Raw genomic sequence first — 26,605 nt, forward strand, 5'->3', positions numbered from 1 at the left:
TACATTTGAGGCAGCACATTGCTTGAGACAGGATGCCGGTAGGAGCTGTAGGTGAACGACTACAGGATCTTCTATTATGTTGCATTGATAGTGAAAGGGGCACTCGGCCGGCTGGCATCTCTGGCTGACTTCACATGTATGTGTGGTAGTGGTAGTGGTGGGGATGGTGGGGGTGGTTAGTTGCTCTTTTCGGCAACTGCTTGATAAGATGTGCCATGGGGCATTGTCCAGGCAGTTTCAGATCAATTCCCACATCCTGTGAACTCTGCATGCAACAACTGTGGGGAACATTCACTGTAGCCATCGTTATGCGGAGAGAGAAGCTGTGTTTTTATACCAGGACCTTTACCACAACTCCATGGCTGTGAAATGACGAAATTACTTTGTTCCTTGCGGAGAACATGCGCATCGTTCAACAGCGGAAAGCAAAGATCACTTCCTGCTGATATGTAAGTTGATGCTATTTGTCTTGATGCAAAAGTTTGCATGCATCCTTTCTGTTTTTTTGTGCCTTACAAGCAGGATTACTGACAAACGTAAGGAATGTCCAGCAGGACATTTTGGCTTAAATTAAAAATTCTGCTTTGTGACATGCAGCTTTAATTTTGTGAATAGTGAGAGGACAGGTTTGTAGTTGATTGGAAGAGGGCTACCAAAAATTTCTCAAAGATTTTTGAATGTAGACACCAAACGTAGCTTGCTTTGTCATGATGAATAAACACCTTTCTTTTAACGTAGCACGGACATGTGGCAGTGAAAAATGGGCGACTGGAACCTGCTGGGCAGCATTCTAGAGGAGGTCCACATTCACTCCACTATCGTGGGAAAGATCTGGCTGACCATCCTGTTCATCTTCCGGATGCTGGTCCTTGGCGTGGCGGCCGAGGATGTGTGGGTGGACGAGCAGGACCAGTTCATCTGCAACACGGAGCAGCCGGGATGCAAGAATGTCTGCTACGACCAGGCGTTCCCGATATCCCTCATCCGCTTCTGGGTGCTACAGATCATCTTCGTGTCCTCTCCCTCGCTGGTCTACATGGGGCACGCCCTGTACCGGCTGAGGACCCTCGAGAAGGAGAGACACCAGAGGAAAATCCAGCTGAGGGCGGAGCTAGGAGAGACCGAACCCTTGCTGGAGGAGCACAAGAGACTGGAGAGGGAACTGCGGAAGCTGGAGGAGCAGAAGAAAGTGAAGAAGGCTCCTTTGAGGGGCTCCTTACTGCGCACATATATCATTCATATCCTTACCAGATCAGTGCTGGAGGTGGGCTTCATAGTGGGGCAGTATATCTTATACGGCATTGGACTAGATCCTTTGTACAAATGCGAGAGGGTGCCTTGCCCAAACAGCGTGGACTGTTATGTCTCCAGGCCCACGGAGAAGACCATCTTCATGGTTTTCATGATTGTCATAGCGGGGGTCTCTCTGTTCCTCAACCTCTTGGAGATATCCCACTTAGGGGTGAGGAAAATCAAGCAGACCCTGTCTGGGCTGCAGTACACAGAGGAAGACAGTCTGTGTAAGACGAAGCTCGCACCAACCGTCCAGTCTCTCTGTGTAGTGGCGGATTCTTCGCCACACAAATCCGCACAGTTGAAAACTTTCATCCCGACTGGGCACACGGAACTTCCGCCTTTGTACTTAGCCAACATGTGTCTGAATCCCTGTGCTGATGGGCAAAGGCACAACAGCTTTGCTGACACCACACTCCCTGTGTCTTGCATAACACAGCAGCCTAGGCAAACGCGTCAGCCCAGTCAAGGGATGATCCATGACCTGCGCTTTCGGCTTCCAATGGAGCCGCATGTCGTTGAGGAGGATGCCAATGACCAACGTCCAGAAAGCAGCAGCGGTTCATGTGGGGACAGCAGACCTTCAAACTCATGTCAACAAAGTCACGAGGGTCTTCTCACCCAAAGGCCCAGTCATGCAGAGATACCGGCCTGCTTGCGCAATGCCTTGCACAGGCCAAGTCATGTGCCGGATCTCGTGGACGATGGCAAGGACTCCACGGACAGTGAATTACTATACCCCAACCCCAGGAAGGCCAGTTTCATGGCCCGAATGCCCTCGGACAGCATGTCGGACAGCCCGTCTTGTACTCCCACAAGAAGCTCTGAGTCTGAGCTGGGCTCCCTCAATGACCTTCCTATGAACCCACCACCAGGGGGACGGAGGATGTCAATGGCAAGTAGAGCCAAAAGACACATGACTACCGATTTGGTCATTTAGAGGCTTGTGTCCTCAGCTGTTGTAATTCAGTTCTCTGTGAGTAACAACTGTTAGACTAGCTTTAGAAAAACATCTGTTGATCATTTGTAAGCATAATAATTCATTTATATCGTCATTCTTCCTCACGATGCAAGCTACTATATGGCACTATGTTTCTAAGCTGTTGTACAACAAGCCAGTCAAGATCCTTAGGAGAAGTGTGATGTATAACAAGGTCTGTAGTGTATAGTCACCACAGGCCTCCTCATTGGTTTGCTTGCACATTTCATCTGTGAACTGAAGTGGGTCTTCTTTTGTCTTTCAGAGCGTATTCTTGGATATCTCTTCCATCATGAAGAAGTGAGAGCGCGGAAGAGAGAAGAAGACCACAGGAATGTAACAGGCCACGCATGAGCAGAACTAAACGGACGGAGTTATCAACAACGTTTAGCGTGACTCTCCACAGCATGGCTGGGAAAGCAGTGGTTCTAACACAGGAGAATCTTCTGCAAGGATGAGGTATATGGAGTGCTGTTGTATACATTTTCTTTTTTATGTTAAGCACCTTAAAATACCTGTAAAATCACAAAGTGAACAACTTTCACCATTGCCGACCACTGAAGACAGAAGAAAACTGCACATCAGGAAGGCCTCAGACCAGAGTGTTGGGGGAGCAATAGGGGCTCTTAGCTGACATCCACTAAATGTGATGCACTGTACGTTTTGTGCCATTATGAACAAAATAAATTTTGTTTTGATTTCCACATTTTTTTCATTTCTCAGTACTACCTTGAACTGTCAGGGTGGGCAATATGACCAAAATGTAAAAGTATAATACTTGAAGATTTTTGTTTAAAAAAAAAAAAAAAAAAAAATGGGTCAATGACAAATAGCATTTCAAAATGCTAATTTTAAACACTTCTAAATATGTTTTTTTTTGTTTTTTGTTTTTTTAGTTAGTGCTACTAAAACACGTAAAACTTTTTCTTTGTGGTCTTTGTTCTTTGACACCATTATAAACTTTTGTCCTTGAAGGTCTTACAAGTCTTTTAGTTTAAAATACAAATATTATTTTAATAACAACTTATTTTCTTGTTTTTTCTAGGGTCGCGCCATCTGACTTTGTAAAACAGCCTAACCAATGACTTCCAAAAATAACGTAAAAAATAAAATAAATAAATAAATAAATAAGCTACCAACACAGGTTCTGCACCCTCAACATCATTTAGCGTCTTCTTTATGATTCAGTACCCTACCCACTCTTTCGTACAAGCATGTCAGAATAAAAGTCCTTTGCTTTCAGTCGTGCTGTGCAACATTTGAGGGAACCAGAAGTTGAATACTTTTAAAGCTGCCCTATTGCGTAACATGTTGCCATTCAAAAAGTTTCAAACATAAAATCATGCCAAACTATTTTATTTAGAGTTCGATATGACAACCATTTTTAATAGAGTACCTAATCCGCATGCAAGGGCGGATGGTCGAACCACAACTGTGGACTCTGGGAGGCATAAATGCCTAAAATGAATTTTATTTGTATGCACTAAAAATGTATTCACATAAAGGAGGTTTAGTAGAATAACATGACTTGTCTCACGCATTTATTAAATTATTTTATTTGAAATGAATGGACTTGAAAAAGTGAAAATCATGTCATTGACCCATAGATCGTGATATTGAAGAGAAACAGGAAGAAAACAAATAAAACAACTGGTAAAATCAAACGAATAAATAAGATAATAGAGTGATGGGCTGCCATCCAATCATCGACTAGCTACTATGTGGTTTATAAAGTTATGCTGGTCGTTGGTCTAAAATTTGGTATTTTTTTATGCATGCAGCTGTTTGGTGTTCTAGAAGTACTGATGACGCCAATGATTTACTCAGAAAAGTGCGATGTCATTTATCATGTTAACATGTTTTGATGCGATATCATGTCACCATGTTGCCCACCCCTACACAAGTGTGGATTTTCCAATTATGCAAAACTGTAACCGCATATATGCTTGACAAACACATTCACTAAACAATTTTATTTCATTTCTAAAAAAACAAAACAAAACAAAAAGAGTCAGAACATTCCACCATAAACAAACTGCAAAACAGTGAGTATCCAAACACTGAAATCACGACTTTGAACATTCAATTAATAATCAAGAGCAAAGAACTGACTGATATTTGGAAGAGCCCCACAAAATAGCTATAAATAACAGGGTATTTACAAACTTATACAAAAACTCAAAAAGAAACTGCAAAATATCTGCGGAAAACGCTGTAAACCACACAGGTCTCGACCGTATGTGAGAGGTATATAGATTTGTCTGTATTGAGGCTGTACTCTGTCTGCTGTATGTAAACTCAAAGAATATCCCGCTTTACGAGCTCCGTTCATATCATAACCTTGGCACAAGAGACTTCTAAGGCAAATCAAGATGTACAACAGTCTGTTGAGGGGAAAAAAAAAGAAGCCCAATTACATTTGTGTTTGTCAACATTCAAAAGGACAGTCAAGATTATTCTAGGATGCTTTTAGTAGCCAAATGTACCACCATACAGTGAGCTTTAGGCAAGAATGTTCTGCTGATTATACTAAACTCAAACGCCTGAGACTCAAAATACTGCATTCGTTCTCTTCATAAAAGTCCCAAATAACTGAGATGGAGTCAATTAAATTGTCAGTTTTTGTACAACAAGAGTAAAATTCAAGCCTTTATCTACACCACTGTTCAAAAGTTTGGAACCACTTTAATATCATTCAACAATAATTTAAACGTTAGGCTCCAAAATGTAAACGGACGGTTTATTCACAATGTAAAGGCCTCATAGGCTACATTGCCCCTTCTATTTAATTTTCTCCCCGATGTCCATTTACAATGTTTATGTGGCTTAACGTACCAAAAATACTGCTCACACGACTATTTTATAACCTCTCCACGTTAAACTTGCACCTCAGTTATAACACCCCCATCTATTCCCTCCACAGGGAACTTAAATACGGCACTGTTATGCAAACTTGGTGCACAGTTTCTATTTATTTTGCCTAATTTATCATATTGGAACAACGTAAAATATGAAACGTGCCATAACCATGCCTGGATTTTATGTTAAATTCAGCAAATTATACAGTAATTTGTGCACTAAAATGCGTCTCTGTAGAGGAAGTGCTCACTTATTCAAGAAGTCACTTGACCAGGGGTGCACAAACTTTTGCACAGATCTGTACGTGAATAAGCTTGGTCAGAAAAGAAGTCCCGGCTGAAACAGACCTTGCAACTTCAGTGTGACTGCTGGAGGCTGCAAGGGTAAATGTGACTTTTTTTTTTTTTTGTGACATCACAAAAACATGAGTTCAAAACAGGCTTTTTTTTTTTTTTTTTTAAGTTTAGTTTCGGTTTATGAGCTGTATGGAGTGACCGTAACGTTTTGAAACGGGGTGTTAACGTACAGCGTCAAACTTCTCAAACAGTGAGCATTTTTTTCCACGCTATGGACCCTTTAATGTATTTTGAGAACACTAAGATGGGAAATTACTAAATAACAAAATGAAATCATCTCTATATCGAGATTTCCTCCCACAACTGCCATTTATAGCGACCTGATCAGCCTCAGCTTTTGGATGGTGAGGCATTTTGGATATTCGTTTTAAAAAGTTCAGCAGCTTTTTAAATTACAATTAGGTCTTTTATTATGTAAAACGGTGATTCCAAACTTATGAACGGCAGCTTTGTTAAATGAAAGAATATGCAATAAACGGTGATTGACAGCACAAATGTGCCAAACTAACTCCAATATCAGCAACTTGCCATGGTCATGTTTTAATTCAAGGGGCTGAGATTAAACTCTGCTTCACTTTGCGTGATGGGACGGAGCCCCGCTGGTGACCTCCTGTATAAATAAAAATAATGCAAGGCCACAACTTAGTAAAGCGTGGGACCGAGATCCTAATGCGTGGCCACGATCTTGTTGCCAGGCCTTACTAAGTCATGGCCATGACTTAATCATCTCATTCCCACGCCTTACTAAGTCGTGGCCACAGATTAGGATCTCGGTCCCACGCGTTAATAAGCCATGGCAATGCATTATTTTTATTTATACAGGAGGTCACCAGCGGGGCTCCGTATGACGGAGCAGCAACATTTCACCAGATTAATGCTTATAAATGTCACGGCAGACCGGAGGCGAAGTGTTAAATAAGCAACCGTGGCCAATTTCACGACGGCAAGATTTCCCTCTCCGCAGGTAGATTTTGAATCAACCCCTGAGAGCATACAGAACCGTGGAGTTCCTTGTGTAGGTGAGAGCTGCCAAAATCTACAGTATCAGCACGGTTTTCAATGGAGAGGTCTTTGCTGTCTGTGTCCCTGAAGCAGCTCATTTGTGGATGTCAGAGAAATTGCTTTCTATTCTGTAGCAGCACTCAATAACCAAGACCTACTGCATCTTCGAGTGTGGACGAGGTCTGCACGATTAAAAAGGGAAAAAAGTCAAACAAATGAAAATAAACTGGCGTAACGTGGCAAAACCTGGGTCAGGAGAAAAAATCCGGACTAAAAAAAACACGCAAGGGTGCCAATCGGACCGACCGGTAATGCAGTAAGTGAGAAAAGATATTAGAAATTATCAAAAGCGAAAGAGCTTCTGCTCTGCCTCTGTCGACCTGATGCTGATCGTTTCGAGGGTTTCCTGCGCTGCGACCGAACCGGATCATCTGTTTGACTATGCAGACCTCTTTCCTCATTATTCTCTCCTTTCTTCTCGCTCTCTCTCATTCCTTTTGCCTTCGTCTCTTCCTCCTACCGCAAGCAAGGAAGGAAAACAAATGAGTCGGTGCAGCAAAAGTACAGAAAACTCCCCCAAAAATATCACGACGTGCTTGCGTTTGAAGTCTGTTTGAACCAAAAAAAAAAAAAGGCCTCCTTCCTTAAAAGATCAGAAAACATTCATAGAGATTCCTGAGATTAATCTGAGAGCTGAAGACAGAAGAAAACTGTGCTGAAACGGAAAAATAAAGTGGAAAAAATATATTTTTTAGATATCTTGTCTTAATAAGATACCTTAGGAACCACATCACCACAACACAGTGGACAACTTACAGAACAGTGCACTCCCTAATGCTGTAAAAACACCCAAACAAGAGCTAAAACACATTTCTTTAGAACGAAACCTTTCTCTCAGACTTTCCTGCGGTTATGCGTCTGTTGTGCACTTGTCAGTCATTTCCTGGCACAAAGCTACAGTCACTGTGGGGCTGCTGATCTGGAGGGGGGTCTTTATGGAGGCAGAGGTGTCCAGCTGTGGCCTCGTGGGTGAGATTTCGTGCGGATGCTGGCTCTTGGCGGGGCTCGGTGAAGGGGGCAGGCTGCGGTGGGATGGCAGGGTAAGGTCTACGCTGCTGGGGCTGGACGACACCGTGAGGTCTATGTGGATTGGGCTAGATGAGGCCCGGCTTGGATGTTGGTCAAATAAAAGCCAGTTCTGCTCTGGACTCAATTTCTCCTCTCTGGACACCTCCTGAGACAAGAAGGAGAAGTTCTCCCACAGTTCCCCCATACACGCCTTCAGCTGGTTCCTCTCAGTCAGCAGCTTCTGCTTCTCACACACCTGCTCCAAGAGAAACAGCGAAGTATAAAAATACTAGTAATAGAAAGTACCTATAAATAACAGCAGTAACACTATTAATACTGCTGCTGCTGCTGATCAGAACTCTTACGTATTATATATATATATATCGCAGTTGTCAGGACAAAACCTCGTATCTCCAAAATGGTAACTTTACAGGAGAAGGGAACAACATACTGTACTTTCAATGTAAGTGAATGGATCAAGCAATTTTTGGCCATTTATTTTGGTCCATCCTTCATAAATTTTATACAGAATATAAAGGCCAACATGCATTTTTGCATAACAAGTATATATCCCTTGTGTGTGTGTGTGTGTGTGTGTGTGTGTGTGTATTATTGGTATTCATTATTATTATTATTGGTATTATGGGTATTATTGTTATGTATTATTACATCCAAATATGTATTATATGTATATCGGGGCTGTCAGAAGAAAACCTCGTATCTCCACTTTTGTCGTTTCTCAGATTTTGACATAACTGGAAAATAAAAAAATTGCTCTTTACATTGTGTTATATATATATATATATATATAATGCATGCATCTATATGCTTGTGTATATGTATGTATTACATGTATGTGTGAGTATCTATACGTGAAAATATAGATTTTATAAATGTAAGAAGCTATTATATATATATTGTATTTTCAATGTTGCTGTCCAATGAAAACATGTATTTCCAAAATAGTAACTCTACACTAGAGAAGACATAAAGCTCAACATTTACTTTTAATGTAGGTTAATGTAAATAGAGTTTTCTATTGGTCCATTCATCATGAAATATTCACACAATGTAAAGGTCAGCAGGCAGCACTCTAATGATGTTGGGGGAAACGTTGGACAGTGACAATATGTAAATATCTATATGTAATAATAATAATAATAATAATAACAATAATAATAATAATAATATAGCCCATTTGTATACATACATCTAAGTGATTTAGACGGAATAAGAATTTTCTAAAGACCTCGACCTCATGCTCAGGAAAAAAAGAAAAGAAATATAATTTACCATTTCAGTTTTGAAAAGTGAAACATGGAGCTTTTGTGAGCTTAAATCAGAACAAACACACACAGTGTTAAGCACAGTAAAGATTCTGAAGCTCACGGAACCGTACGGAACGCATGAACTCGCGGAACATGATCAGTGGTACAGGAACCACTCACCAGTTTGTGGATCTCACACTCCAGGTTTTTGATGCAGTCCAGTTTCCTCTTGCGGCAGCGCTGGGCGGCGATCCGGTTCTTACTCTTTCGTCTCAGGTCATGAACGAACTCCAGCTGTTCTGACGTCAGCTTGTGCATCTTGATCAGCAGCTGGAAGTCGTTCCGTGGAAGATCTGTGATCTGATCGACTGGAAAAGGCAGCCTCACCTGCAAGAGTGCAGCTCCATCTCATTACATGCTTTACAGGACATCATGCACGAAACGTTTGGGTAAAACCATCATGACCGGAGAGGGAGAAGTACAGGAGCGCTGAAAGGGGAAGTATTAGTACTGGAGTGACAGTAAAGAAGCATCTATATTTAAACAAACTCAAGGTTTTTTTTTTAATTAAATGCTGGGCAAAAGCTGATCACAGCCTGCATGTGGCAGCAGTTGTCCTTGGATAAAAATGAATTACTTACGGCACAATATTTATTTTTTTCTGACATCTGGTGAGAAAATGTGGTGCCACAATTAAAAGATGTCATTAAAAATTGTGAATCCAGTGATTCATATTCAACATTTCACACACTGCTCTACTAAATCCAGTTAAACTGGACTCATTATGCTTTCTCTGTGATCAAACACGCAGTCGGGAAGTGTTTAAGTACGGTCAATATCCTCAATATGCTCAGAAAAGCGTATCTGTGACATAATGCAATGTGATTTATCAGGATAATGATAATTATATTCACATTGCCCAGCCATAGAGCCATTACAGCAAGACACACTTCATACAGCTAAACACTTCATACAATATCAAACTCACTGGATTAACTGCATAAGAATCCACTGGACGTCTGGAGAAAGGTGCACACCCGGATTTGCACTGTATCTGTGATTAACCCATTACACTGCAAGCTTATTCAATTATTATTAAGATTTATTACTCAATAACTGCTATGGAACTGTACTTTCTTTAAGAACGAGGAACTGAAGTGTAGACCCTCACAAAACAAAGCTAGACAGAATAGTTTGACACAAAAACACACCATCCCAGATAAACTTGGAGTCAGAACTGTTCACAGTGGTGGTGATAGGAACCAGACGTCTCAGGAGTTTAATGCCTCTAAAGGCTCCTTCATGTGTTGGCTTCTGTGTTGTTTTACAGAAGTTTTGAGATGATTTTGGTTTAAAATGTCATTTTTTTTATAAAAAAGAAAGAAGGTTATTACATAAAAACCTGCAGCCTGATGTCTGATACACTGTTTTATGATACTTTGATGAGTCCATTTAATTTAGTCCAGGGACACATTCTGGGCGCTGTGAGGCAAAACGGTCCCAAAAGAAAAGCCTTTTCTCCAGATTCACACTATTTTACCATCATCAGCATTCCAAGTAAAAGCTCAGCAGACACGTGTAGGTCCACTGGTGGTTTTGGACAGTAAAGAAAATGTCTATATTTGTGTTGTAGTCATGACGACCCCTGGTTCCCATCACCACCAATGTAAAGACATCTGAGTGTAATGTCAGTCAATGAATCTGTGATTTTGTTTACATCTGGACTGAATTATGCATACATTTTGGAAATTTGGTGGAATTTCCCTTTTCATGGGTTAAAAAGAAATGACCTACTTCACAGTTAATGGATATGATTTGATCATGGTTGACCACTAGATGGTGCTACAGTCTGACTTCTACTCCTTTACGGTAACAAAGCTTTTCATTCGCTCAGTCTTGATAATAAAGGGGAACATTTGATTGCACACCTGCCCCACTTAGGGGTCTTTGTTTAATGCTCACATTAGGTGCGCTGCTCTTACACGCACTAATGGGTTCCAATACACAAAGAGAAGAGTTTATACTCTTACATAATGTAATATAACATAATCTAATCCGTTTTCAGATCATTCAAGGACTCTCTAATGTGTTTAGTGAATGTTATAGCCAATATAGCATTTTGTCCCCAAACTACCGCCTCACTTCCTCCGCTAAGCGCATCTCATCTACCGCTAGAGTAATAATCAGCGCAAACTTTGAGTTTTCTGAATCATTTTGTATTTATTAGGCTGCATTAATAAGCTATTTAATAGTTTTATTCCAAAAACGCTGTATATTCATTTGTAACTAATTTACATATGAGGAGTTTCTGAGAACAATTTCAGCTGTATTCAGCGGAAAAAACATTATTTCTCTTATGAAAGTGATATGAAACATAATATATTATTAATACAGTCGTAAGCAAAACACGCTCAGTCAAACGGCATATTTCACTGAACACATTCTCTACAGAGAATGCAGTTAAATATCAAACTTCCCTGCAAATTTTAATGCACAGTTTTTATTTACGGAGCTTAAGGTAATAGCATAAAATGTAATATGTGCAATATCATCTGCGCAGAGCATATTTGATTACTTCCGTTCTAATATATCCCCGGCCGGGTGACCAGGGTCCCTTCTGTGTGGAGGCTGCATGTTCTCCCAGTGTCTGCATGGGTTTCCTCTCGCAATCCAAACACATGCAGTCAAGCCGTTTAGACGTGCTGAATTGCCCCTAGGTGTGAGTGAACGTGTCCGTCTGCCCTGCAATGGACTGGCGACCTGGCCAGGGTGTGTCCTGCCTTCTGCCCGACGACAGCTGGGATAGGCTCCAGCACCCCCCCGACCCAGAAGGAGAAGCGGCTTAGAAGGTGTGTGTGTGTGTGTGTGTGTGTGTGTGTGTGTGTGTGTGTGTGTGATCTAACATATTAAATTCAGTAAATGAACAGTAATTGTGCGTTAAAATGTGCAGAAGTGTGTTCTCTGTAGAGCATGTGTTCCCTTATTTAAACAAAAACTACAATAAATAAAAACTAAGATGGTGTTTAAACTTTTGCGTATGACTGTATATGTAAATTAACCCATGTTAATGCCTATAGCCAAGAACCTAAAGCATCACAGGACTGTTCAGGCCTGAACGAGACCTGACTTAAAGCTCTACGGAATGAGAGCATTAAGGTGCACTGTGGTAAGCTGAGAGGACAGCTCTGTCTCTTTCAGTCTGCATCTCTCTCTCTCTCTCCCTCACAGTCTCTCCCTCACTCCTGACCTTGCACCAGCGCTTGTTCTGTGCAAGACGGAGCTCTATATTTAGCTGCTCCGCCACAGAGAGCCCTGTAATAAGGCTACAACGACAGATTGGGGCTTCCAGCGGCGTCCAACATCCCATTTTTTTGCGCTCTCTCTGAACAGCAGTCAGGTCATTTCTCTAAGAGGGGGTCCAGCGCCGGAAAGTAGGGCTCATCTGTTAGGCAGTGAGGTGAAGCGGCCCACATCGTGAGCCGGGAGCCCGCCAGCGTCTGGCCCAGTTCTGCGTCTGGGGACCTGCAGATGCCAGCTAGATGGCCTAACACCTCCAGCAGGGAGAACAGCTTTGTGGGCCTGACAGACAGCGGGAAGCGAGAGAGACGCAGTAAGATGAATGTTATCCCTGCGTGGAAGAGAGGAGAGCAAATCGAGTCTAATGCAATTCCATTGACAATATAAGCACACAGAGCTAAACTGACCTGGACCCTGCAGAGGGATAAATAAAGCAGCAGTGAAATAACTAGTACTTGAGTATTTGATGGGCGTGTCACACAGCAGGAGAGTATAAATGTAGACGTGCGTAAATCTAAAGGGGGCGATTAAAGCCGCACTATGAAAGAAGTAGATTATCTAAAAGGCAGATGCTGTGGGTTGAGTTCTCAGACCATGCTGTATGTATTAACACGTCTTCATGTGCGAACATCACACATGAGGCTCAAAAAGAGGTCCAGCTCGAATGTAAAGCCAACATTACACTGATGAAGATATGATAACAATAGCAGATAATTCAGTCACATGTCTCACAAGACATGTCCTACACCACGTTTTGAGTGAGCTAAATTCTCCTGCAATCATCAGATTCATCCGCTCGGGGAAGGGGTCCGAGGTTATGCATAGTGTGTGCAATTACACATTTACACCCATATATCCATATATTACATAAATCCCCCAAACTTGCACACAATTTTAAATGCTAAAATCAATTCTAATCAACTATATTAATATTTATTTCATGCTAAATTGCCCCTGGGTGTGAGTGGGTGTGATTGTGTATGTCTGTCTGCCCTGCGATGGACTGGCGAACTGGGTCCAGGGTATATCCTGCCTTCTGCCCGATGACCGCTGGGATTGGCAGCAGCATATATATATATACATATATATACACACACATACATACATACATACAATACATATATATTACATTATATTAATATCTAATAAAAAGGACAGTGTTTTTAATCATAATATATTTCACAAGCTACATTTTCGAAAGAAAGAACTGGTGTATTGTTTTTATTGTCTATATTCCACAAATCTATAAATAGCTCATTCAGTCTCTTTGCATATTCTGTGTATTTGTTTGTATTAACAAACAAATAAACAAATAAATAAAAATAATAATTTGGTACAATCTAACTGTATCAAAAATTTCAATGGGGGGGGGGACCAACGTCACAAGGCCATGGCTTACATACAGCAATTTGAACAAACTATACAAAAAATCGTGCCTACAGTTACCCTCATCATCCTTATACCCCCCCCCACCCCCCACCCCCCCACAATCTGCATCAGTGACTACAGTACTGTGCAAAAGTCCTCTTTTGAAAGTCTTGCTCAGCAGTAAGCAGTTTAGCAGTAAGCATCTTTTCACTTGCAAAAACACTATAACAGCATCAGACAATACAAATAAACAAGAATGTACTGCTTAAAAAATTAATGTGAACTAGAAGAGCTCAAGTTTGGTTCCCCAGCCATCACATGAATTAGTTCAATTCCTTCAGGAGCATCTGATTCGATTTCAAGAAGGATTTAATAGAGAAACTATGTATTGGATGATACCTAAATACCTGAAAATGGTTAAACAGACACATTGACATACATTACTGCTGTTTGTATTCATGTTATTTGCATTTATTCTTTGCATTATTATTATGAAATGATTAGTTTTTTTGCTGGAAAATTTTCTCCGAACAGAAGTAAAACAGCCAACCAACCAACACTGGTGATAACTCAACAAAGCAAGAGTGAGCAAGAAAGAGCTTACTGCCGAATGATGACTTTCACACACACACAGACACACACACACACACACACACACACACACACACACACACACACACACAGAGAGAGAGAGAGAGAGAGAGAGAGAGGAGAATGGCTCAGTGCCATCACCATGGCAACGCTCAGGACTACTCCAGGATCCCATGGCTCAGGCCTCGAGTGTATGTTTCATAACTGCAGTCAGTCAATGATGGAAACAAGTTAAAAAGCACTACGCTACACTAATTATAACAACGTGAACTCGGGTTTAGTACTTCTGGCAAATTACGTTTCTCACGAGCTGTGCTCATACGGCCACAGCTAGAACGTATGACCTGGGGTCACCATCAGATTCCTGCACTGAAGACTTCACATGTACATTCATGCATTCAGCAGACACGCTGACCACACACAAACTGCAGCAACCCCAACAAACCTACTTGCTGGGTTGGTGGGCCAAACCCAAGTATGATTGTGTGGAGACTGTAGAATGTTCTCCCTCAACCAAACTACCCCTCACTCACAACAGCTCATTTAGGCTTTGTTCACACAGCAGGCAAAAGTGACCCAAATCCGATCTTCTCTTCACATGAGACACAGACGTGTGTCTGTGTGTCAGTGTGAACAGCAAAAACACACCGAATCTGACATTTTCAATTCCGATTTGGGACACTTTCACATGCGGGACTGAAATCCAAATTATTTATTTGTTTTGTTTTTTTTTATTTTAATAATATGTGCACCACGTGTGTGATATTTTAAAATATATGTGCTGAGTATATTTAACAGTGCCATTTTTTCATATTTACATATATGCCTATATATGTCGAGATACTGAAATATATAAATACTGATTAAGTGTCTTTTTTACATAATATATTTACACAATAATAATAATAATAATAATAATAATAATAATAATAATACCTTTATTATGTACATAATATATATTTTAAATATTTATGGACATACAGTATCTCATAAAAGCGAGTCCACCTGACAGTGAACAGGTCTAAAATTGTGCCCAACTGTGTCGTCGCCCCTCCCTGGTGTAAATCTGCACTGCTATAGACGCTGCACCCTGACCACTTTAAGTTATATCCAAGTTTCATCTCTATAGTGTCGTCCCATGAAAAGATAGAATAAAATATTCGCAGAAATGTGAGAGGTGCACTCACTTTTGTGAGATACTGTATATGACAAACTTGACATATTTGGAAAATATATTGAAATACATTACCTTTGCATATGAAACCTCTACTTTCTTTATTTGTTTATCGTTGCTTCTTTGGCCCTCGGCCCACCACAAGCACTGCACTATTTCTCCCAAGACACAAAGTTGATCCAGAGGGTCCTAACAATCACAAGCAGGTATAACCCACCAACCCAATGTTTGTGCTTGTTGGAGAGTGAGCATGCTTTGGGCTTTACTGGTATAGCAGTGGTTTTGCTGACGGGATAGAGGATCAAATCTTTCATTGGCCAAGTGTGGGGCAAGGATGTTTTCCACTCTAGCACTGGTTCTGGTTCTCTGGTTCTGGAGAGTTAGGTTCCAAATTTAATCTAACATAACTAATCGAGGTCTTCAGCAGTATGTGAATATTTGAAACTAATTCTGCAGGGCAGTACATCTCTGGGAGCGCAATTAGGAAACCTTTGCAATGCTTTCCAGCCACCAAGCGAGTAAAAGAAAGAGAAAATGGTGAGATTACCAACCTCAAGTCTATGTGGCTCTTTGGTGTGGCACGATTCGCTGTCTCCCTCTGAGAAAGAGCCAGACTCGTCGCTTGAGTTTGAGTCATACAATTTCTCACACTTCACCTTGGGTCTCCCGTCTAGAGCCAGGCCGGAGCAGGGTGAGGATGAGGACAGCTCGAACTGTGGCAGGCTGGACGGGGAACTCACGCTGCCATCCTCCGCATATGAGTAGGAAGAGCACGAGCTAGATGTCCTGGGGAAAGTCTCGGTACGGGTGGAGCGGGGACACACTCTAATGGGCACCGGGCAGCTCCTCTTTGGCCTTCGGCGGGCCGGCAACGAGGGTTCTGAAGGTCCGGAAGTAGGAGAGAGCGTCTGAGAGCAGGGCAAGGAACGACTAGAGCCTGTCCACAGGCCTTTTGGTGCATCTGGCTCCAGAGATGACTCGTCTGGGTTGGAATGTGCCGGCTGTGAGAAAATGACGCTCCTGCGATCCATCTCGTGCTCAAGGTCCTGCTTATAGATTCTTTCACAGGAGAGAGACTTCAAAGCTGGGAATCCACAGGACTGCTTTGAAGAGTTCACCGCGAGCCCTCCAATAAAGGCCTGATAGTCCTTTTTAAAGTCACCCTGAGCTAGATGGTGGTTCTGAGCAGGAAAAAGTGCACTGGAAAACTGCTGGTTGCTTCTGAGCGAGGAAGAGTCTGCCGAAAAACTGCAGAGCGGAGGGATAAGGCTGTGTTTGACCAGGGAACGCAGGCACAGGGGTGACGTCCGACTGCCTGGCACTTCGGCTGGCGTAGAACTGAGGAGTTGGTCACTAAAGTCGATCTCGGTGTCCATCTCCATCCTGTCTGCATTACACTGCTCTGCTTCAGAGAAGTCGAACGCCAGTCTTTCTTCTCCTGTGCTTGGTTCTGCCTTCACTCGGGACATATCCAGGCCCTGGGCATCACTGCTGGTGATGGTGTCTTGGAGCGAGCCGGCTAGGCTTGAGGTACTGCTGTGTGATGAAGTGCGCGTGGCATTGTGCTTAGCATAGGCCTGCTGGTGCTTCCTGTATTTGGGATAACAGGGGAAATCGTTGGTTTCATGCACATCTGACCGATGCAGGCTGTTGGTGGATAGTAATCTCTCTGGGTCGACAGAACTGCTGAGGGATGTGGGACTATGCTTTGTGTGGGACACAGGGACATTCAGAAATCTGCTCTGCCCCCTCTCCTCCTCGTAAGCTGGTGTTTGTGGTGATTTGGGTTGTTCCTCACCCTTGCTGCTCATCTGCGCCTTCAGGAACAGCAAGCAGGAGTCTTCCAGGTTGTGGATGCCCAGGAACTCAGCGCAGCACATCACATCGTGGATGTTCTCCTGGCTGAGCAGCAGCTTGGCGGTGTAGGCAAACTGCAAGAGCGGCGCAAACCCTCTCATTGTGATCTAAGGACACATAAAAACACAAACAAAGTCACCAGAGATGCTTTGCTTACAACTAAACAACTGACTAAAAAGTAAAAACAGCAAACTTCTCCGTGCTGCCCTAACAACCATAACACAGAGCTGTGAAGTGATGTGCCATTCTGTAGCATACGTCAATCAGGCATAACATCGTGACCACCTCCTTGTTTCTGTGCTCATTGTCCCTTTAATCAGCTCCACTTACTGTATAGCTGCACTCTGTAGTTCTACAGTTACAGACTGTAGTCCATCTGTTTCTCTGATACTCTGTTACCCTGTTCTTCAGTGGTCAGGACCCCCATGGACCCTCACAAAGCAGGTACTATGTGGGTGGTGGGTCATTCTCAGCACTGACGTGGTGATGGTGTGTTAATGTATGTTGTGCTGGTACGAGTGGATCAGACACAGCAGTGCTGCTGGAGTTTTTAAACACTGTGTCCACTCACTGTCCACTCTATTAGACACTCCTACCTTGTCGGTCCACCTTGTAGATGTAAAGTCAGAGACGACAGCTCATCTGCTGCTGCACAGTTTGTGTTGGTCGTCCTCTAGTCCTTCATCAGTGGTCACAGGACGCTGCCCACAGGACGCTGTTGGCTGGATATTTTTGGTTGGTGGACTGTTCTCAGTCCAGCAGCGACACTGAGGTGTTTAAAAACTCCAGCAGCACTGCTGTGTCGGATCTACTCAGACCGGCGCATAACATCTGTATTGGGTGCACCTCATCACACATGGGTCGTTCTCCATTTGGAGTGGGAATTTTTTAAACAAATTCATTTCTTTTGTTCTAAAACTAAATAATCTTAATTAACATCTATTATCACATACACAAAAAAGAGCTTAATTCAAGGCTTATTTTACAGTCAATGGTGTTGTATGATTGTGGTGTAACTCCAGTGACATTCTGGTTAAATTGATTGGTTTAAATTGGTTAATTTTGTAAATTGGCTGCAACTATTTAAAATCAGTGATAAAAATACATTTTATGGGATTATTTTGACAAAATTTTAATTATGCAGCCATTAAAGCACATAAAACACATAGTGAGTGAGTGTGACTCGCCTTCTCAGGCTTTGAGACACTTCCTCTCTGACGAGACTAGGCCCAAAGAGGCAGCTTAATGGAGCTGAAAACACTGTTAAATTGTAGAATAAGAGTCCTGATAACACCAGTGACCTAAATGTCTGTGACAAATGAATTAAATAAATAATACGCATATTTTAAATGCAGTAAAATGTTAACGATAAGAGTAAACATATCTCTGATTTATACACATTTATACACATCCTAAAATATTGATCTATATTAAAAATGGTTTCTCAAATGTTGAAAATTGGTTTTGTGATGGGTTGTTTCACATATTCAGAGCAAATATGAAACAGGATTTTTTTTAAAAATCATAAGGGAAAAAAATTTAATCTTAGGTCAACTGTGTAAATGTACATGCCGACTTTTGGAGCTGTACCTGATAATTTTAAGCTTCTTTTTAAGCCCTTTTTTTATCTAGTGATTTGTCAACACTCAGATTAAGTACCGTTTTCCTGCCATTCCAGTGGTGCTGCCCTTTAAATGAACACTTTGTGTATTATTTCTGAGAACAATGTAGTTATGCTGCAGACGCGTATTCAATACAGCCACATTTGAGCATCAAGTGACCAAATCCACAAACACAAGCTGAGGAACGGGGCTGTACTGTAGGGATTTGTTGATAAAATATATCTTTGAGTTATCATTAATAAAAGGTTTGCGGAATTATTAATTAAACTGGAGTACAGAGTCATTGTAACTAAGGCCCAGGCTGCCTTAGGTAGGAAAGTTAGGCCTAATGCTTCTAGGCAAGAGGTGTCGGTGCCAGGCACTGCTTAGAATGCCTTGAGAGATGAGCAGATATGAGCTGTAAGAAATAGTCTTTTCAGAATAGAATTCAGAACCATTCGTCTCTGTATTTGCACTCTGTGAAATTAGACCTCTGCATTTAACCCATCCGTGCAGTGAAACACCCACATACACACACACACACACTAGGGTGCAGTGAGCACACTTGCCCGGAGCAGTGGGCAGCCCTATCCGTGGTGCCTGGGGAGCAATTAGGGGTTAGGTGTCTTGCCCAAGGGCACTTCAGTCATGGACTGTCAGCCAAGGGGATCGAACCGGCAACCTTCCAGTCACAGGGCCGGTTCCCTAACCTCCAGCCCACGACTGCCCCTAGCTTTTTATTAAAAGCAAGCTAGCTTTTGGTGAGGAGATAGAGGAGCAGCGAGCAGGAACAGGTTGTAACTCTTAAATAATTAAAAAAGCCATTAAGGAGAAGTCGTAAAATTGGTCCTTGTCAGACGAAGCATAGAGGTGTCAACAAGTGAATTTAACACGGTGATTATAATGACAGCCAATGGGAACCGTAGGCTGGTCGGAGAGGAGGAGTGAAGACAGCGCCCCGGGGAGGAGCACTGACCATAATCGAAAAACATTATAAAAACGGATGTAACGTGTTGAATCTTTGCACTGTTGGCGATCCGGAAGCCGACTCGTCACCGGAAACTTCATAAAAGCCTTTTCCTTCAAAAGAACCAACGGCTGAAATTTGGTTTTTCATCTTCTTCATTCTTGCAAGAAAATCGTTGAAACTTTTTGGCGGTACTGCTTTTTTAATCTGTTTTTTAATCTTTTGATTTCATAACATTTTTTTATATTAGAAAAAGGATTAAATGAAAATTAGAATATCGATTAAAAAATGTATTAGTTGTACTACGTCGGAGACCCAGGGTGGAGGCTGGACCGCTCAGGACCCCGACAGTACGCAGACATTCAGTGAAGTGTGAAGGCCTCGTGTAAAGTAACGTGTGACTGCACAGCAGTTTACTGACAAACAAATATCTGAAACATGACAGTAAACCCACAATGCACACAGACATCTGGCCTGATAGAGGCTGACGCTTCCGATGAAGGAAAAACACTGAAAGCATTTACATCCAGCATGTTGACACTGCGTCAGCAGTTTCGAGCGTTCGCGGGCTACTCAAACAGGGATAAATTACACACATCTGCAAGCACATCTGTTCAGCAAATCAAGTCATGGAGAAAGGCCCACTTAGCAGCTGCGAGAGAGAGAGTGAAACAAAGAGAGAAAACATCACTAGGAGCCAGACGAGCCCAGCAGAACTCCCTTTTCACAACATCCTCGTGCTCACACGGACATCTATGGATGCCAGGGGCAGCGCGGCCACATCCGGAGCGATGTCGTCGTAAAGGAAAGTCATTTTGCTTAAAATAAGGCTAGGCAGCCCTCCCAGAGTTGCTAATAAATGGAAGAGCTGCTGGGAGGGGGGTGGGGAGGGAAGGGTTCGGGGGGGGGGGTTAGTGTTGAACATCCTCTGGATCTATTTTCAGCTTGCATCAGCAGCTGCTGCCTGCAGAAGCGCGCCTTTACGGAAGCCCAGCGCCATACGAGACTCCTTTAATGTTATAACCAGTGATCCTAATGAGGGCGGCAGGCAGGGAAACACACACAGACAGAAGCAGAGAGAAAAGAGATGCACGCTACAAAGAAGGGGGGATTTGGTTCTGACTACTGCGGGAGAGAGAGAGAGAAACACAGCCCACTTTTCCGTCATTAGAGAACACGTCTCTTTTAACAAGTCAAAGAATAACAGAAATTAATGTAACGGCTGATGCAAAACGAGGACTTTTGACATATCTGGGACGTTACGCACTAATATGTGTCTAAATGGCCTGGGTGTTGGAAGTGAGAGGCATCTATACCACTGCTACTCTGACAAGTGAGTATGAATAAATGATGGATCCCGCCGCTTTCATCGCGAAACGTCTTCAGGAACTTCAGGATGAGCCGCAGAAAACAAATCTCTAAACGTTGGCCCATTTCACAGATTCGCACAAATATCCTCTTTTGTTTTTCTCAAGTGTTTAACGAGTTGCATTTTACAAATACAGTACAGCTGACAGTAGATCTCAAAGGAAGCAATGTTTCAAAGCAAAACTGTGTCATGGTTTCAGTTCGTTTGGCGCAGTGTGCGCTGCTTGCTGAACAGAACAAAACTTGCTCACTAGTTTCGTAGTGAATCAGTTCTTGGTGAACACGAATACGGCACTGGATTTGACCTAAGGACTCCATCACGGCCTTTTTTATTTGCCAACTGGAAGCGAGTGAAGAGCATCTGAAAACATGTGGCTGCCGCCGGAAGAAAACCTTTTATGTCCAAAATGGTAAATTTACAGAAGAAGGAAAAAACCTACTTTAATTCTAATGCAAGTCAATGGAACCAGAAATACTTCCAAGTCATTTTGCGCCGTTTCTTCTGGACCATTCATCCTGAAATTTACACACAATGTAAAGGGACACCTGCACTTTGAAATTATGTCAAAAACTGAAAAACGACAAAAACGGAGATACAAGCTTTTCCTCTGACAGCAGCGATAATCTACTATTCAAAAGTAGCCAAAGGAAATCATTAGGCTGCTTCTTCAGATGAGCTTATGAGTTACCAGCCAACTGGCACAAAGACTCACACAAAGTGGTTGGTTAGTGTGTGTTGTGTTGGTCTGAGTGGATCAGACACAGCAGTGCTGCTGGAGTTTTTAAACACTGTGTCCACTCACTGTCCACTCTATTAGACGCTCCTACCTTGTCGGTCCACCTTGTAGATGTAAAGTCAGAGACGACAGCTCATCTGCTGCTGCACAGTTTGTGGTGGTCATCCTCTAGTCCTTCATCAGTGGTCACAGGACGCTGCCCACAGGACGCTGCCCACAGGACGCTGTTGGCTGGATATTTTTGGTTGGTGGACTATTCTCAGTCCAGCGGCGACACTGAGGTGTTTAAAAACTCCAGCAGCACTGCTGCGTCTGATCCACTCAGACCAGCACAACACACACTAACAAACTACCAACATGTCAGCGTTACTGCACTGCTGAGAATGACCCACCACCCAAATAGTACCTGCTCTGTGAGCGTCCATGGGGGTCCTGACCACTGAAGAACAGGGTAACAAAGTATTGGAGAAACAGATGGACTACAGTCTGTCTGTCTTCTTTGAGTCAGTCGTGGGCTGGAAGTTAGGAAACCGGCCTCGTGACCAGAAGGTCGTGGGGTCGATCCCCTGAGCTTACAGTACGTGACTGAAGTGCCCTTGAGCAAGACACCTGACCTCCATCTGCTCCCTGGGTGCTGTGAATAGGTCTACCCACCTCTTTGCTCCCTAGCGCGTGTGCTCACTAGTGTGTATGTGGTGTTTCTGTCGGAATAGCCATGCGGGTCATATGAACAATCCAGAGTAAAAAGTAATAGACAACTCTGACCAATCACTGCAGCCCTAATGCGAGTGCTCACCTTAGACGGCAGGCAGATGACCGGCTCGTGCTCTCTTGGGCCTCGGAGCAGTAGGGAGAAGTAGCGGCTGCAGGCGGCCAGGACGGCCCTGTGGGCACGGACCTCCCTGCCCTCCACCCGCACGCTCACATCGCACAGGACGTCCTGCTTCCGCTGCTCATTCAGGCACAGGAGGATGTTGGCACAGTGCACCGTCGACTCGTACACGTACACGGGGCCTTCAGGCTTCTCGGCCATAGACATCCCGCTCTGGAGCCTGGAGGAGCAAACGACCACAGTGAGACACAGGATTCAAACCCAGGACTTCATCGAAACATCTACACAATTTTCTACGAACGCACGACAATATCATCATAGAGTTCGTCAGAATAGTGCTTAAAAAACATCAGTATAGGAGACACTCAGATTTAACAGAGATTTCAAACTGATATTTGATAACGTACGTTCTTAAACATGATGGTTCTTCAAACGGTTCTTAGAAAATGGTTCTATATTTAAGCAATAAATTTGCGATAACACACAACCCGGAGTGTCCTACTGCTTTAATACAGCAGTTAAATAAATACAGTAAGAAATGAATAAACTGGCCGTGAACGCAGCGTTTAATATGTTTTAATGTTCAGCTCCTTCCTCCAAATTATAGCTCCTTAACGAGCAGCTCGTTGCTACGTCAGGGTAACGAGCTCCGCCCACTCGCTGCACAGCTGGAAGTTCGTTCTCCAGCTCCAAACAGACCGACTGACAGGCTGGGAATTTAGTGTTGTCTCATCTTCAGAGTCGGACCAAATCAGCTGTCGGTCAGATGTGGTCTTAACAGCGCCCGTTTTCTGTTTGTGGCAAAGTAAGAGGTAAAAACGTTCAAATGGCCTGAGCGTCTCCTACAGCTGTCAGAGTAGTTGCTTAGCAACGGCGTCTCAGCGGAGTGATGCAGTGTTTGTGAAAAACCTGTGATGTTATGGTGAAATGACAGCACAGTTAGAACCTTCTCAACCAATCAGCTGAACTGATTCAGTGAACCATGAACACTCAAGAACCCCTCGCATGATTAAACGGTTCTATGCATGGTGAAACGGCTCTCCTGACTGATGGGGAATGTGTTGTATATGGCTCTATACAGCACCAAAAAGGGTTCTTCTACTGTTATGGACTTCACACTACAATAACAGCAGAACCCTTTTTGGTGCTATATAGAACCCTTGACAAAAAAGTTCTGTATAGAATCATCGACAGAACTCTGCAATCTGAAGAACCATTTACAACGCAGAGAACCCTTTAATCATGCAACGGGTTCTCTTTACTGAAGAACCTTTTGAGGAACCGTCATTTTTAAGAGCATACATTTTCAAGTATCACTTTGAAACATCTGTGATCCCATACAGAACCATTTTTTAGTAAAGAACCCTTAAAGAGCCATCATATATATATATATATATATACACACACACACACACACACACACACACACACACACACACACACACACATATATATATGTTTTTTTTTTTTCATTAAGTTTTGTATTTTAACGCTACAGAAATATTATATATTCTCTATAATGCCAATCCATGAAAATGAAAGTCCAATTTCCATATTTTATAAATGTTTAAATTTCAGAAATGAAGGACTTGCACTTGAAAACATTTTATATATCAGCGTCTGCCCAAAATTCCCATTTCGTTGAATTCCTACAATCTTTATCCTGATGTCAATGCAGTGAAAGTCAACACATGTGGTGTCTGAGGTTTACCTCCTTAGTTTTGCACTGGACCTACACAGGGCTAATGTAACTAGAGAGCTAGAGCTGGTGTATGAGTATTGACGGGTATCTCTATCGGGCCGACATCAGCAGATAATTACTCCCATATCACATCCAGCAATAAAAGAATGAATATGATTCAATCTTGTAACAAATCTATACTGATATTATTCCCTGTGTGGGACGTTTTTAGCTGTGTAGCTCTGTGGTTAATAGAGTAACTGAAGTTTCAACATCAAAGACAACTTTTAGACCATCATCCTCAGTAAAGTGCTCCAATTAAAATTAAAACATCTGATTGGAATCCAATACCTGTATGCTCCAAACACATGATCAGCCAATTAATTATAATTCAGATACATTTTTGCAATTTTATGAGGTAAATAAGAGGAGTCAGATAAATCAAATCAATCCATAATTATTTACAGATGCTTCAATGTGCTAGATGGCCGGTCTCCTACTTTCAGTGAGTGCGTTTCCATGCGCTCAATAATCCGAGAACTGCAGAAAATCAGGTTGTGTCAGTAATCCGATCAACACGTTTACACTGTAGAAATGCACTGCTCTGTAAAGTGTTTAGTGTTGTTTAGTAATGTCCTTATATTGAGTATTGTGTGTCTGTACTGTGGCTGTATTTAGAACATTCTTCTGTCTATTCTTGTTTATCCCTACATGGTCACGTCTGTCACACCTGTCACTTGTCACGTATAGGCTGAGCCTGATCTCGGCAGCAGTCCTGCTATAAAGCTGCATCAGCCCAGTGTCTTACGGGCTGGCTGGGTGTCTGGTACCTGCACACAAACGAATAAACTTCACTTCTCCAGACATACGGCCGGTCCTCTGGTTAAATAAGGCTTTGGATTCCTCAACATGCACGAGTCACCAGATGATGGGGAAACTCCGGGTTTACATGAGTCAGGCAATAATCGGATTTCTGCTTTACGACCAGCCAATAAACTCACAGAAGACGACGTGACGTAAACATAATCCAAAACTCAAACTTCATACTGCAGCTTTTTTTTTTATATCGCGCCACATGAACATACATTATCTAGGAGATAAATAATACTCAAATCCGTTATTTCGTGTTTGGTTTCAGCGCCGCTCCAACAGGGTTTTGCGTCTCATGACATCCACCGTCTGATCTGGACATGCTCGGACTGAGAAATCCGACAGAAATCAGAATAAGAGCTTACATGCACTGGGAAATCTGATTACTGAGGTTTCTTAACGAGATTTCTATATCAGAGTACGTGTTTACATGACCGTTTGAGTAATCAGATGACTGCAGAAATCTGATTATGATGGGATTTCATGTTATTTAAATTGGCCCCTGATTTTTCATAGAGGAATTTAAAACGCCAGTCTGCCGTGTGAAAGAAGATCTAATACTATTAGAGACTTTGGGTAATGGAAAGTACTGGAAATGCACTCGTGTGAACTTCGGGTTAAAAAAAAAAAAAAAAGGCTACAAAAAGTGGCCAAAAAAATGGTCAACGGTGAGTCAGAATCAGCCATGCAGTGCAAAAATACAGTTTGAAAGAGCACAAATTTCAAATCGCACCAGCTGCGATTATCAACCAAAGATCATCAACAATGCTAAATTACATGGAACCTGATAACATGAAGCATTAACTGCCTGTAGAGGAGTTAGACCAGTCAAAGGAGACTAAACACCCTGTGTACATGACACTAAAACCACATATAACCGGTAATCTGACGCAGTACGGCCAGCGTTCAGGCCCCGAGCCGAAAAATGTGGATCTACAGGCCTAATAATAACCAAGACAATATTAATCTCAAATCACAATCACAACACTGACCAGAAAAATCATAACTACGTATTTTCTTAATATGAACTGCATGCCTTGCTTTTAATCACATGGAGTTGTACAGCAATCTCTAATACGTCTGTTTACGGTTTCTGATATCCTGTGTTATTTATAAACATGGAGAAAATTACACCAACCAGGCGTGACATCATGACCACCTCCTCGTTTCTGCGCTCATTGTCCCTTTAATCAGCTCCACTTACTGTATAGCTGCACTCTGTAGTTCTACAGTTACAGACTGTAGTCCATCTGTTTCTCTGATACTCTGTTACCCTGTTCTTCAGTGGTCAGGACCCCCATGGACCCTCACAGAGCAGGTAGTGTTTGGGTGGTGGATCATCTCAGCACTGCAGTGACACTGATGATGGTGGCAGTGTGTTGCGCTGGTCTGAGTGGATCAGACACATAGGTAAAACCAGGAACAGCAGCCATCTAT

The 26,605-nt window shown here is 42.5% G+C and overlaps 2 protein-coding genes across 3 annotated transcripts in view; one reads left to right on the forward strand and one right to left on the reverse strand.

The window, feature by feature from the left end:
* The first annotated feature begins 189 nt into the window (after positions 1–189).
* gja10a (gap junction protein alpha 10 a) lies at positions 190–2,233 on the forward strand. Its single transcript, XM_017711265.2, has 2 exons — positions 190–449; positions 739–2,233. The coding sequence occupies exon 2, from the start codon at positions 761–763 to the stop codon at positions 2,231–2,233; it is 1,473 nt and encodes a 490-aa protein (XP_017566754.2). The 5' UTR covers positions 190–449; positions 739–760.
* A 4,048-nt stretch (positions 2,234–6,281) lies between these two features.
* The window catches only part of bach2a (BTB and CNC homology 1, basic leucine zipper transcription factor 2a), a 46,263-nt gene continuing 25,939 nt past the window's right edge, over positions 6,282–26,605 (reverse strand). Inside the window, exons 2-5 of one of the 2 annotated variants that reach the window (XM_037542296.1) lie at positions 22,582–22,837; positions 15,807–17,219; positions 9,006–9,212; positions 6,282–7,816 (exon numbers count right to left, since the gene is read on the reverse strand). In XM_037542296.1, coding sequence (XP_037398193.1) covers positions 7,400–7,816; positions 9,006–9,212; positions 15,807–17,219; positions 22,582–22,824 — 2,280 coding nt within the window. In that variant the 5' untranslated portion in view covers positions 22,825–22,837 and the 3' untranslated portion in view covers positions 6,282–7,399. The remainder of the gene's footprint in view (positions 7,817–9,005; positions 9,213–15,806; positions 17,220–22,581; positions 22,838–26,605) is intronic. The other variant, XM_017711278.2, reaches the window with a different exon arrangement.

Source organism: Pygocentrus nattereri, chromosome 10, assembly GCF_015220715.1.
Source record: "Pygocentrus nattereri isolate fPygNat1 chromosome 10, fPygNat1.pri, whole genome shotgun sequence".
NCBI classification, from domain to species: Eukaryota; Metazoa; Chordata; class Actinopteri; order Characiformes; family Serrasalmidae; genus Pygocentrus; species Pygocentrus nattereri.

What these genes read in the sequence shown, in the direction of transcription:
- gja10a (XM_017711265.2), top strand. Translation starts at nt 761, where the DNA reads ATGGGCGACTGGAACCTGCTGGGCAGCATTCTAGAGGAGGTCCACATT.